The sequence below is a fragment of the Mauremys reevesii genome, linkage group 4 (assembly GCF_016161935.1).
Source record: "Mauremys reevesii isolate NIE-2019 linkage group 4, ASM1616193v1, whole genome shotgun sequence".
Taxonomy (NCBI): domain Eukaryota; kingdom Metazoa; phylum Chordata; order Testudines; family Geoemydidae; genus Mauremys; species Mauremys reevesii.
Genome location: NC_052626.1, coordinates 98,281,859 through 98,296,047, shown reverse-complemented (window position 1 = coordinate 98,296,047; position 14,189 = coordinate 98,281,859). Strand labels below are relative to the sequence as shown.

The following is a 14,189-nucleotide window of genomic DNA, read 5'->3' as shown; positions in this document are numbered from 1 at the left end:
ATCGCAGCGGGCTCCATGCTCGCAGTGCTGTGGCGTCCGCGCTGTCACTGACCAGAAAAGTGCGGTAACAGATTTCCCGCCGGCGCTTTCAGGGAGAGAGGGCGGGAGTGACGGTTGAATGACGACAGTTACCCAAAACCACCCTTGACACATTTTTCCCCCAGCAGGCATTGGGGGCTCTACCCAGCATTCCAATGGGAAGCGGGGACTGCGGGAACTGTGGGATAGCTGCCCAGAATGCACCGCTTCCAATGTCGACGCTTGCCCCGTTAGTGTGGACTCACAAAGTCGAATTAGTGTCCTTAGTGTGGATATACAAATTCGAATTCATAAGGTCGAATCCACAAATTCGACCTAAGTTAAATCGCACTACTCTTGTAGTGTAGACATACCCTAAGTGATTTTGGTGGTCACAGAAGAGGGAGTTGCAATAATCAAAACCTACACTGGAAAATGCAAGAATAAATAAATTACCTAAGTGTCAAATCTGTGGCAAATGTGAACTATAATGGAGAGGAGATTGTAGGTGGACTTGCAGAGTACAGTATAATGAGGTATAAAACTCAACAGAAAATTGAAGATGACTCCAAGCAAAAGGATATTAGATGAGAAAGCGGATGATTAGATGGAGAGACACAATCACATATCAGATTGCTTACATAGAATAATGGACATCTTGGTTACATTCAAATAAAGAAAGACAAATATAGATGCTGATATGCTGATAGGGAGGGCTTAAAAGAGAGGCGGAACATTATAGAGTGAATGCTGAAATTAAATTGTGAAATAATATACTAGTTTTGATTTCCAAACGTACTGTACTCATAATTAATTCTATATAACTTGCTGGGGTCATAAAAATTCTACAAATAAAGATGACTACAAGACAATGTGTTAGTTCCAAATCCTTCAGTCTTTTCTCAAGACTGATTCAGGCAAAACTCCCACTGACGCCAGCTGACGTTAATTGAAGTCATTGCAGGAGGTCAGACTAGATGATCATAATGGTCCCTTCTGATCTTGAATTCTATGATTCTATGATTCTATGAAGTCACTTTGACTTTTGCCTGAATAAGTCTTGAGTAAGACTACAGGATGTCTCTAGTTTGTTCTCGGTTAACCCTTTACCCATCACCAGAGTATTCTAACATTCACTTCCATTAGAAATTTAGCCTTTACTTTCCACAACAGGCCTTCATGCTTTTCAAATAGCAATTCATACAGATGAATAATTAATCTTTTATTTAATAGATTCTGTAAGAAAGAGATAACATATCAAATGGTTATATTCTGGTTCCTTGAGTGACTCGGAACTGGGTACCTCTTTGAGAAAGGGTCTAAGATGACAATATAGATATATGTTTAGAATGTGATATAGAGCCCTGGCTGTCCTGAATGTTATAATTTTTGTTCTTAGAGGTCCTATACTGTTATAACAAAAAGCTCCTCCCCCACAGCTACAAGGCTTCTGAATTGAACTGGTTATTTATTAAGGTCCATAAAGGAGATAAACTTTGTAAATTCTTTCAAGTTGTAAGGACTTCATGCCAAAGAAATGCTGTGTATAAGTCCTTACTGAAAGTCTTTAGTTAGGAAAAGTATATTCTTGTTCTCGTTTGGTCTAACAGATCCTATGCTATAAAGAATATGCTCTCTCCACTTTGAAAAACCAAAACCAAAACAGTATTACTAATCTGTTATGTAACTATTGTTCTGTGAGATGTGTTGAACATGTCCACTCCACTTCTGGTGTGGACATGCCCAGTGCACCAGAGTTGGAGATTTTTCTCTTAGCAGTACCCACTGGGGCAGCACATGTGCCCTTTGCCGGCTCATGCTGCTGCACTATGGTAAAAAGGGCGAAGCCTCCCCAGGCCCTCCTCAGTTACCTCTTACCAGACATACTCCAATATAAAGGGATAGGGGAGTGGTTTGTGGAATAAACATGTGCAACACATCTAGAACAATAAGAGTTACAGAACAGGTTAATAAATTTTTTTTCTTCGAGTGATTGCACAACGATTCCACTGCAGGTGACTCACAAGCAGTTCAATCCAGGCGTGGATTTTGGAGTCTACCTGAAAATGAATGAAGTACTGCTCATCTGAACTTGCATTATCTTTGGAATGTTGAGCTATAGCATAGTGAGTTGTAAAGGTATGTACCAATGACCAAGTTGCAGCTCTAAAAACGTCTATTATAGGTACGTGAATCATAAGAGCTGTGGAAGCTGATTGAGAACTTGTAGCATATGCTACCACACTGCCTGGAGCAGGGACATTGACAATGTCATAGCACAGACATATGCAGGATGAAATCCAGAACAAAGTTCTGTGCATCAAGACTGGAAAGCCTTCCATTCTGTCTGCGTCTGTCACAAACACTTGGTCTGGGTACTAGTGCCAGAGTTGATGATCCATTGTGTGATGAGATTGGTACTGAATACTCTACCTTGCCAGCAGACCCCCTTCTCTGATCTCCTCAGGGTATACAGGTGTATGATACCAGGAACCTCAATCATCTAGTGGAGCTAAGTCTCAGCTCCTTGGACTATTCCAGTCTCTTGTGTTTCTTCCTTGGCCTCAGGGGACCAGTGCTGATGTTCCCAGGCAGTGACTGGAGGGGCACTTCTCAGTGATGCTGAAGCACTTGCGTGCTCCTTAAACAGGAAGGCTCAGAAGGCAGATGCATGGAAACCTCCATAAGGATGTAGCACGCTCTTCCCTCTCTTTCTTTGTTTGGGCTTAAAGTATTTATAATGTGACCCCCACTGAAGCAGCTTAGCCAGGTGGAAAGAGGTTGACTTACTGGCATCTCTTTTGCAGGTCTTTTGCAGCCATCACAAGGCTTAAACCCTCAAGACCGAGGCATATCCAGGTTCTGAGTGTCAACACCCCACAACAAGAAGGAACCAATGCTCCAACAAAATAACAAAGAACAATAACAAATAAAACATATAATAATCTAAACAGTTAACATCTAACAAGAACCAACTATTCACAGAACGATAGGATAAATTCCCCATAAGGGGAGAGAATTTTCAGAAGCACACTGACGTGCTCCGACTACCAATCATGGGCAGTAAGAGGAAACTGCGGGGTGGGTGAGGTGGCTCTTCCCTTCATACCATCATGCAGCAGCACAAGGCCGCAGAGGGTACAAATACTGCCCCAATGGTACTGCTGAGGGAAAAATCTCTGACTCTCGTGTACCTGAAGTGGAATAGACAGGTACAATGACTCGAAGAACAACCATCATAATTATTTATCTGGTGTCTCAGTATGCGTACTGTTTGTCCCAGATTTAATAATTTATCACTACCCTTTTCTTCCTTCCATCTCTCGTTTTACTTCTCACATCATGATTGATTTTGATAGAGAGATGTTTCTTTAAAATGTTTTAATTGAACTTTAATAGACTATCCTTCTTGATCCAACAAGGAACCACCAGTAAATCCCTTCCTCAAATGCTCTGGAAAAAAGGGTCCATGTTCTATAAAAGGTACCCACACGTGCCAACTGAATGCTTTTTTTGTACATTTTAAAAAGATTGTATCAGTGAATCAGGAACTCTGTTTTATCCAATTCCATTACCAAAATGTTTTCTTTCAACTTAAGTAAGCAACATTATGACAAAATACCTTTCCTGGGGACTCAATATAAAAATAAGGGTGGGTGGATGTAGATGTGGATGTACAAACAATGGTTCCAACTAAGAATTAACCTGCTAATCCCAGTGTTCATCTTTGCAAAATATTTTTCCAATGTTTCACTATGAGATTTAGATTCAAAATTGTCATCAGTGTCCAATTTAAATTTTATTCGTGACTAGATGGCTCAAAAGTGGGGGAAAAACCAACAAAACTTAAAATGATACATTTGGATGAATCTGTTTCAAGTAAACTTGTAGCTCTCTTGGCCAAGCGAACAATTGTTCAGGAGTGACACAAAATCTTGAACCACAAATGAGGTCGATTGCATAATTTAGTCATGTATTTCAATCTATGAAGTAATTAGTCACTGAACTATCTAAATGTGTTACCTTAAATGGTATATGTTGATTTTTATGTAACATAGCCAAGACATGAGATAGCTTACTACATATCTTGTTTGCCAAAACAAGATAGTCACTGACAAGTGCTTTAAATCAAGCCATTAAAAACATTAACTGATTCAGAATTCTAGATGGTACACTTGGGATACTGAATAGCAAGATCATCCTAGTCATCAACATTTACAAGAATACTCATTACAATGGAAAATTTAAAGCCCTAAATTTTCTATACAAAACAGATAAATTTGGTTTTCTAAAGGGGAATGTTTTTCATTATGTTATTTTCTTTAATCATTTATGGGTGAATTAATATTCACTATTATGAATGCTGAATAATAAACTTCAAAATTAGGTCAATAATCTGTCATGTAATTTTCCATACACAGATGGAGCTATACAGGCTACTGCATATAATTCAAGATTAAATTATTTGAACTCAGAAGTCAAGCCTACGTGAAATTCAAGCTTCTATTAAAAAAATCAAGAAATCTATTTAATGGAAACTAGAAAATTCTTACTGGATCTTCATTGTCAGAATGTAGCATCAAAATGCCCCCCCAGCCCCATCTCAGCAGGGGTAAGGGGTTGAGGGAGTAGGAAGATTGTTTGATCAGACTGCCAAGTGACAGACAAACCCTAAGGTGCTGAGAAAAATAGCCCAAAGACAACATAGTATTTGCCATGGAACTTCTTACAGTACTTATGTTCCTAACTCATAGGAAGAAAACCCCATAGAAAAAGGAAAAGTATAACAGAAATGAGTTAATTACATTATTAATCAATTGGGGCCTTATTCCTCTTGACTTCTATGGTTGCTTTGAGATCTTTTATGTTTGTAAGGAACTTTGAAGATATAAGGTACTACAAAATGTTAAGGATTATTATGAAAAAGGTAAAGGAAAATGTCCCATATACTGAAGCATTCTTCATGCAAGTCAGTTAAGAGAAATACTTCTTTGTCTATCAACAAACATCTACCAGGAGAACACTACACTTTTTTTTGTTTTATACAACTCTATATTAGAAAACAAATAAAGAACAAACAACAGAGGACATCTGCAAACCTTGGACAATATATTTTTATCTTCAGGCATAAATAAGTTTTATTTATTTATATTGTTTAAAATTTAAACAAAATTCCGTAAGTATTACTAATGGTAAGTGAAAACCTTTTCTGACCCAGAGGCAAAAGATTTGTTTGCTTACATGACATTACAGTACACAGTGAAGAGGACTGCTGTCACAGATAAGTCACATTCTGTTAATAACTTACGGTCTAGTATGTTAAATGCTTTTAAAAAAAGCATTGTGATTTTTTGTAGAAAAATGTTAAAGCATTTTTCCAGCTTGCAAATATGTACTGACTTGTTGTCTATGAATTGAATACTATCATGTTTCACAATAGCTTAGTCTTTGGGCATTAACTAGTGAAATTTTGGAATTTTACTGGACATCCCAAAAGCCAAAGCCAAAGCCATAGCATGTTGCAAGTTGAAATTATCTGTCTTATTATTTTAATTAAATACATGTAGTAACCCCCTAGAGTAAACTTCTCTTAGTAAGAGACATTAGGAGATTGAAAAGACCTATTAGATCACCCTGCTCACTCAATGCCAGGGCAAATTTGTTTGCTTTTTTCAGTAGACTGTTAAATGTCTCAAAGGATGGAACTTTTACCACTTCATTGGAAAACCATCCTATAGTCTAACAAACCACACCATTAAGTAAGTTTTGCGTGTTGGTCAGCTTAATTTTTCCTCTTCTTGATTGCATTTATGATTCCAACACCTCTTTATGCCTATTTGGACTATCCTGAATAATGCTTCTTCTGCTGTAATATTTATATACGTTAAATACTTGTATTCATTCATACATATACAGTAAAGATGCCTGGAAAGTAAACAGAACAGTTACGGAGGAGTTGTCATCACTTCTGCTTTATGAACTAAACAAAGAGATAGCAAAGTAAACTTCTGGCACACTTCCAACTAAATGCCTCTCCTGTAATAAGTTTAGCTCATCAGGTAATTCAAATGGATGCACATTATGAATCCTAATATTTCCTATGCACAGTACTTAAGATGTGGAATTGAGATGTTAGATTACTCCTTTTTACTATTTGATCTGAAGGAACAGGAAATGATGTTAATGATAAGATTATAATAGTTAAAGATGGAAAATTCCATTCCATTGCAATTTCAGGATATACTGGTATTATGGTCTCCAGATCCAGGGATAAATCAGATATTAAACTGGTACATTTGAGTTTTAGTTATAAGACAGAAGATATTTAGCAGTTTTGTAAATTTCATGTTTTTGAATTAAATTTTACAGCATCTCTAGATTTATTGTAGGGATTGGCTCACTGGTAATTCTTTTGGGATCCAGCCCCTTTGTGAACTAGTACAAATTGCACATGAGACATGAAAGGGTACCTCTGGAACATGGCATAAAGTACAACAGATACTAATAAATCTAAGATTCCTGTTTACTCCTGGCCTCAGATTCTTCAACTATCATTAAGATTGTGCTGCTTGGATGGACAATTTCAAAGTGTATATAAAATACTTATAATATTTTATACTGAGGAGTGATAATAACAAACATTAAAAGAAGCAAATAATTACAAGCACTACTATAACTTCGTTCATGGAAAATGTAAAAATAGTTATAGTTCTTAATGGTAAACAGTGAACATTCAGTTCAGCGTATGGATTTTCAGCAAAATGTGTGCAACAGAATTAGAATGCCAATGGCCTCTATACTGGTTTTTCCTGAAGAGAAATAAGATAATGAGAAAAAAATCTATCCTATAAGAATAGTTACTAACACTGATTAGCAATATAGCAAGAAAAGTCATGACATATATTTGGTTCTAATAACAAATCTAGTATGTGTGTGCCAGGATACATTGTAATAAAAAAACAAAACCGTAAACTATTTTCCCTAGCTTAGTTGGAATTTTGTATGTCCCTTTGGGCTGATCACAGATCAGGGCCGCCCAGAGGATTCCGGGGGCCCGGGGTCTTCGGCGGCGGGGGGCCCCTTCCGTTCCGGGACCCGCGGACCCGCGGCGGGAGAACCCCCGCCGCCGAATTACCGCCGAAACGGGACCCGCCGCCGAAGCGCAGCCCGGTCTTCAGCGGTAATTCGGCAGCGGGGAAGCCCCCGCCGCGGGTCTTCGGGGCAGTTCGGCGGCGGGTCCCGGAACGGAAGGGCCCCCCGCCGCCGAATTACCGCCGAAGACCGGGCTGCACGTCGGCGGCGGGTCCCGCTTCGGCGGTAATTCGCCAGTGGGGGGGGGGGCGGAATCCTTCCGCCCCGGAGCAGAAGGACCCCCCGCCGGCGAAGACCGGGAGTGCCCTCTTGCCCCGCCCCCTCTGGGCGGCCCTGACCCTAACCACCCCCCCCAGAACACCCACAAGCCAACCCCCATTCCCTGCCCCTCCCCAACCTCTGCCCTGACTGTCTCCAGGGCTCCCTGCCCTTTAGCCAAACCCCCCCGGCCCCAGCCTCTTACCCCCGGCTCCCTCCTCACGCGCAGCCTCAGCGCCTCGGCTGAACAGCCGCAGCGTGTCCCCGGCGGGGCCTGAGCTCCGTCCCGCTCAGAGCCGCGTGGTGAGGGGGCGGGGCTGGGAGCTCCGGGCCCAGCGGAGGGAGCAGAGCTCAGGCCGGAGCTCCCAGCCCCGCCCCCTCCCCACGCGGCACGGGGCAGGGCTCAGGGGCCCCGGCTGAGACACGCCGCTTGATGCGCTGAGGCTCCAGGAGAGGGGCGGAGGCGGGAGCCTCCGCTGTTCTCTTGGGGGCCCCTGCGGAGCCCGGGGCAAATTGCCCCCTTTGCCCCCCCCTCTGGGCGGCCCTGTCACAGATAGCAACATGTCTAGTGAGAATCTGGAAAGCTTTTATTCTTCTAGCTAGGGCCACTATAAAGGGAAGCCCAGATGAAGAGAGGAGAGAATTTTTCAGCCTACCATCCAATAAACTATGAGGTCCTTGACAGGAAAACTCAGGTGAGGAAATAGGATGAGCAGCAGTATTTGTGAGCCAAACCTGCAGCCAAACCAGGGTTGCTTGCTCACCTGCCCCTCCAACAGAGCTGTGGGGAGTCACCACTCAAGCACGCAGCAATACCTCAGCTGCACTAATTTACTCTTCCTACAGAGCCTGTAATGACAGCCTTTAGGCATGCAGAAGCAGCCTATCCTGTAGTAAAGAGTGGGTCAGATGACCCCCACTCCTAGGTATTTCCCAAACTCTATCAGAGTTCCCCCCACTCTGAACTCTGGGGTACAGATGTGCGGACCCCCATGAAAGACCCCCCCAAGCTTATATTCTACCAGTTTAGGTTAAAACCTGCCCAAGGAACAAATTCCTTTCCTTGTCCTTGGACTGGTATTGCTGCCACCACCAAATGATTTACACAAAATTTTCAGGGAAGGGTCACTTGGAATCCCTATCCCCTCCAAACTATCCCTCCAAGCCCCTTTGCTCCCTCTAATGGGGAGGCTTGAGAATAATATGCCAACCAATTGCCATAGTAATCTGAGCACAGACCAGACCCTTTGTCTTCAGGACACATATCAATTAGGTTCTTAAAAAAAAAGAACTTTATTTAAAAGAAAAAAAGTAAAAGAATCACACCTGCAAAATCAGGATGGAAGGTAACTTTACAGGGTAATAAAAGATTTAAAACACAGAGGATTCCCCTCTGGGCTCAGCTTTACAGTTACAAAAAATGGAATAAAACTACCTCTGTAGCACAGGAAAAAGGTACACAAGCCAAAACATGCTTTCTTGCCCTAATTACAATTTTTGTGGTTTGAGATGGATTATTCCAGGTATATTTTTAGATGTTGTATCTGCTTAGCTTCTCCCTCTGTCGGGAGAGGGAACAACAAAAGAGAACAACAAACAAATCCTCCCCCGCCCCAGATTTGAAAGTATCTTCTTTGGTCCTTCTGGTCAGGTGCCAACTAGGTTATTTGAACTGTTTAACCCCTTACAGGTAAGGCAATTCAGTACAGCTGCCAAGGAGGGATTTTATGCTATGCATACATAAAGGTTGCTACCCTTCCCTCTATATTCCCTCTATACCCTTCCCTGACACCACCAGAGCTGCAGATCAGTTTGTACAACTACACTATACCGCTAGGAACTCTCCTGCAGCCTCGCAGTGCATCAGATGCTTGAGACTCCAAGACTGCTCTTGATCCTTTTCCTCTTTCTTCCCCAGCCTTGCCTGAGCTCATTCCAGTCTTGTCCTTGCCCTACTCTGACCTTGCTCCAGCCCTGTTACTGATCTGCTTACAGCCTTGCCTCTGCTTCCTGATCCTCCTTGGACGCTATCTGGCTTTGACCTTTGGCCTGTACATGGACCCCGGCTACAGTACTGACTTAGTTTGTCCCTGGATTCTGATCACCTGGCTTTGACCCCTGGCTTGCACCTGGTTTCCAGCTACAATACTGATTCTGATCTCGGTTCTGACCCTGACCTGTCCCCAGATCTCGATTCCAGTGCCACCCTTGGCCCCGTCCCAACCCTACATACAGCTTTGACCTCCACTCCAAACACTAGGAATGGCTAGGAAGAGAAGCAGTGCCTGACAGTATTTGATGGTGTCCTCTCCTCAAAGTCAGAAATGGAGGAACACCACCAGCTGCCTGACACAGTGCAGCTCTCCAGAAATAGTATCAAACAAGTAATGGGGATGAGGAGGGTTTAAAAAATATATAGGTACCAATTTCCTAGGAAGAATGCCCATACACAGCCCATGAGAGGTTGAGACCTATTTGTTCCAGTCCAGCACAAATTTTGAAAGACTCTAAAGAAGTTGAAATATGTTCTAAAAGTTCTATTAATCTTCCAACTCCAAATGGAATCCCTATACTTAGACCCTCCAAAAGTTCCCCTGCTGATCTGGCATACTAAACAACATTTTTAAAAAACAGATTAAATCTTAATTTTGTATAAAACATATAACCAAAATAAAAACTGCTTCTGCATTTTTGCCAAGGAATGTGGGTCTTACGAGGCATAAAACGGGGACAGTCACTTAACCTGAAGGTTAGATATGGGAATAACAAAATTCTTTTTCTATTATGCAGCAACATCTGGTTTGTGCAAGTGACAGTCAGATTTCTTAGTTTTTCTGTTCAGGTCTGAAACATGGAAAATCATCATCCTTTCAACTTCCATACTCCGAAAACTGGATAACTGTAGACCTGGGTAATAAATATGACACTGACCAGAATAAAACTTTTTGTACAACCCAAAATAGATTTTTCCGATTTGCTGACAAATTCCACATAATTCTGGAAATGAATTGAATATTTTTTTCTGATTTTTCAGTCTTCTGGCTGAACTGAAAAATCAATTTGTTCTGCTCTAGTCAGAACCCCCATTGCCAATCATCCCCCCTCATTCTGGGCCTGATGCACAGCCCACTGAAGTTCACTGAAAGACACTCATTGACTTCAATGGGCTTTGGCAGAAGGCTTCCTACCTTTTAGGTTTTCTCCTGTCATCACTTCCATCCTTTTAGTGATCTAAATCAGTGGTTCTCAAACTTCATTGCACCACAACACTCTTCTGACAACAAAAATTACGACATGACCCCAGGACAGGGGACCAAAGCCTGAGCCTGCCCAAGCCTCTCCACTTGAGGTGGGGAGAAAGGCTTCAGCCCCAGGCTGAGCCCCGCCACTCAGTGCTGGAGCTGAAGCCTGAGCTTTGCCGTCCAGAGCTGAAGTCCTCGGCTTTGGCCTTGGGCTCCAGTAAGTCTAACACCAGCCCTAGCAATCCCATTAAAACAGAGTTCCAACTAGGATGACCAGACAGCAAATGTGAAAAATTGGGACAGGGGCTGGGGGGTAATAGGAGCCTATATAAGAAAAAGACCCCAAAATTGGGACTGTCCCTATCAAATCGGGACATCTGGTCACCCTAGTCCCAACCCACTTTGGGGTCCTGACCCAGAACTGCTGATCTAAATAAATGAAAACATATATAAGAAAACAGTAATCAACTTAAATTAAAACCAGTAAAAACTTACTCTGTAGAATGCAGTTGTCAGGGGCAGTAATGCTGCAGCAATGCTGTATTCTTCTGAAGTTGAACAATCCTTCAAGAAAAACATATACAGAAAATAAGTAAAGTCATGATGACTAGCTAACCGCGTGAACCGCATTTATACATAACAGGCAGATTGACCTTTTCCTTTTTGCTGGGGATGGGCGGATGCTCAGACTATTCTTTTCCAATTATATTAACTTTTGATCAATCTAGTGAGAGGTAAATAATTACTTTTACTTAATTTCGGCTTTTTTCTTATATATCCCTTTCTGCTCTTGTTGTTCCAACAGTGGTACCTTAACCGCCAGTCATAAGGGTAAGCCAGTTCTACTCCATATATCAGCAACAAGGATGTGCTCTTAGAGATGGATAGTCCACACATCCTTTTCTTAGGGGTTGGGTATCATTCTTGTTGCACACCCCTGAGTAATAACAAGGCCATTAACTGACCTGAAGCAAAGTTACTAGGTTGTTGCCAATGCTGAGTCTACAGCATAGTAGCATTAGGTTTCAACCACAACAAAGTCTGGTAATAATAACTGTAAACATACAGAAAAGCATTTCTATGAAGTTTTGGTTTCAACTTAATTTTATACAATCATTTTGAAAATTTACATTGTAGAAATACAGTAAATAGGTGCATGTAACATACTTTAATTCAAAACTTACACAAGGAAATAAACAAGTACATTGTTCATAATTACTTTTATGGAATGAAAGTATGAGTCATTTTAGAGGGGGTTATTACTAGTCCATTGTAATGTAAGTATTTTTCACATAGTTGATTAAATGTTATTTCAAGAAACCACTATATAAGCCAGCATTCATTTAACATGCTGGGACTGATTCTGATCTCACAACTATTTTATGCCAATATCATTCCACTAGCTTCGGTGGAGTTACACCTGATATACATCAGCATGAGAGATAAGAATAAGCCCTATCATATTTAAATCTATGACATTCAATTAACTATCACCATGGTGAGTCAAATGATAACTACTGAAGTACATTTACCAAAAACAAACTATACAAAAGAAAAATAGTAACTGTAATTCTTCAAGATGAGTGTATGTTCACATGTCCTGATGCCTTGATCTCATAAGTGTGATATACAGAGGCTATGTGAAGAATAGTTTAAATTCTGAATTATAAAGCTTCAAGGATGCTTTATTTGAAAGAAGCTTAAAACTACAGCAAAGATAGTTCACAGAATAAACAGAGTTAAGAACATAAGAATGGCCATACTGGGTCAGATCAAAGGTCCATCTAGCTCCGTAACCTGTCTTCCAACAGTGGCCAATGCCAGGTGCCTCAGAGGGAATGAACAGAACAGGTAATCATCACGTGATTCATCCCGTTGTCCATTCCCAGCATCTGGCAAACAGAGACCAGGAACACCATCTCCAATAGCCATGATGGACCTATCCTCTATGAACTTATCTAGTTTTTTGTTTTTTTTTAACCCTATTATAATCTTGGCCTTCACAACATCCTCTGGCAAAGAGTTCCACAAGTTGACTGTGCATTGTGTGAAAAAATACTTCCTTTTTGTTTGTTTGAAACCTGTTGCCTAGTAATTTGGTGATTCCTAGTTATTGTGTTATGAGAAGGAGTAAATAACACTTCCTTATTTATTTTCTTAACACCAGTCATGATTTTATAGACCTCTATCATATCCCCCCTTAGTCGTCTCTTTTCCAAGCTGAAAAGTCCCAGTCTTATTAATCGCTCCTCACACGGATGCCATTCCATATCCCTAATCATTTTTGTTGCCCTTTTCTGAACCTTTTCCAATTCCAACATATCTTTTCTGAGATGGAGTGAGCACATTTGCACACAGTATTCGAGATGTGGGCATACCATGGATTTATATAGCGGTAATATGATATTTTCTGTCTTAGTTAATTGTATTTGGTGGAGAAGAAACTCAAAGATTTTTGTTTTGTAATGGAGTTTGGATTTGTTTCTTTCGTTACCACTAAGTTGTGGCAGAAGATGAAGACAATCCTTATGGATTGCATATTGTATTAATGAGGGAACATCATCTTTCACATGACAGGATCTTAGAAGATGAATGACACCACTGCAATGAATAGGGGCAAAGGTGGGAAGAAGGGTTTTTATAACTAAGTGTCAAATCTAACTCTCTTTACTTACACATGCAGCGCCAACAAAGTGAAAGAGACTCACTTTTGAGAGTAAGGTGAGCAGAATTTGTTTCAACCTCCAAAACCTCTTAACTTTCAGTAGAAATTTACTATGGAATAGCAGTATTGCCAACTTTCTGCTCAGTAGATTAGAAAAGGTAGGCAATTCTACTGCAGACTTCTACATGTGTAATGGCCACAAAACACTTTTAATGAATAGAGTCTTCTGGTACAGAATGTGATGCAAAGTCTTAACTCCCTTCACTACGCTTCTGCCTGTGAATTGAAAAGGTCAGTAAACCTATTTTGTATAATACAATTAAATTAAATTGAAGCTCCTTATGTGAAACAATATAAGCAGACCTTATCCTGAACCCACTGAAGTGAATGGCTAAACTCATATTGACTTTAATGTGAGCAAGACTGGAACCAAGGAATTCTCTTTCATAAGCTGTATTTTTAAGATATGCAAAAATTGACTTTAACCTTTAAGAAATGATTACCTCCAGGATTTTTCCAAAAGCTTTGAAATGGCCTATTTTAAAAAAGGAAAAAACACTAACTGTATATAGTCTGAGAATGCTTAATTTAACAGTGAAATGTGTCACTCAGATCTTTCAAAATAAGGATAAAGCAAAAGATGTCATGCCAAAGTAAATCAATCAGTGAGTGGACTGAAGAAAATAATGATCTTGTAATGGAAATCAGCTTAAGGGAAACTAGAATTGATAGGTAGCTTAAGATTTAAAAAACAAACAATATGACTTTTTAAGACTTTTTTTTTAAATCATTAACAAACAACATTCAGTGAAAAAATAATGTGAAAGCAGTCCATGACACCCTCCCCAATGCAATCTATTTCTGAAAGGCCTCTCTCTCTCTCTTTTTTTAAATTTTAAATGGACTGGATATTT

The 14,189-nt window shown here is 40.6% G+C and overlaps 1 protein-coding gene across 3 annotated transcripts in view; it reads right to left on the bottom strand.

Moving 5' to 3' along the window:
* SBF2 (SET binding factor 2) overlaps positions 1–14,189 on the bottom strand; it is a 599,778-nt gene that overhangs the window by 133,835 nt on the left and 451,754 nt on the right. For all 3 annotated transcript variants that reach the window (XM_039537930.1, XM_039537931.1, XM_039537932.1), the window contains exon 17: positions 11,106–11,174. In XM_039537930.1, the coding sequence (XP_039393864.1) occupies positions 11,106–11,174 (69 nt within the window). The remainder of the gene's footprint in view (positions 1–11,105; positions 11,175–14,189) is intronic.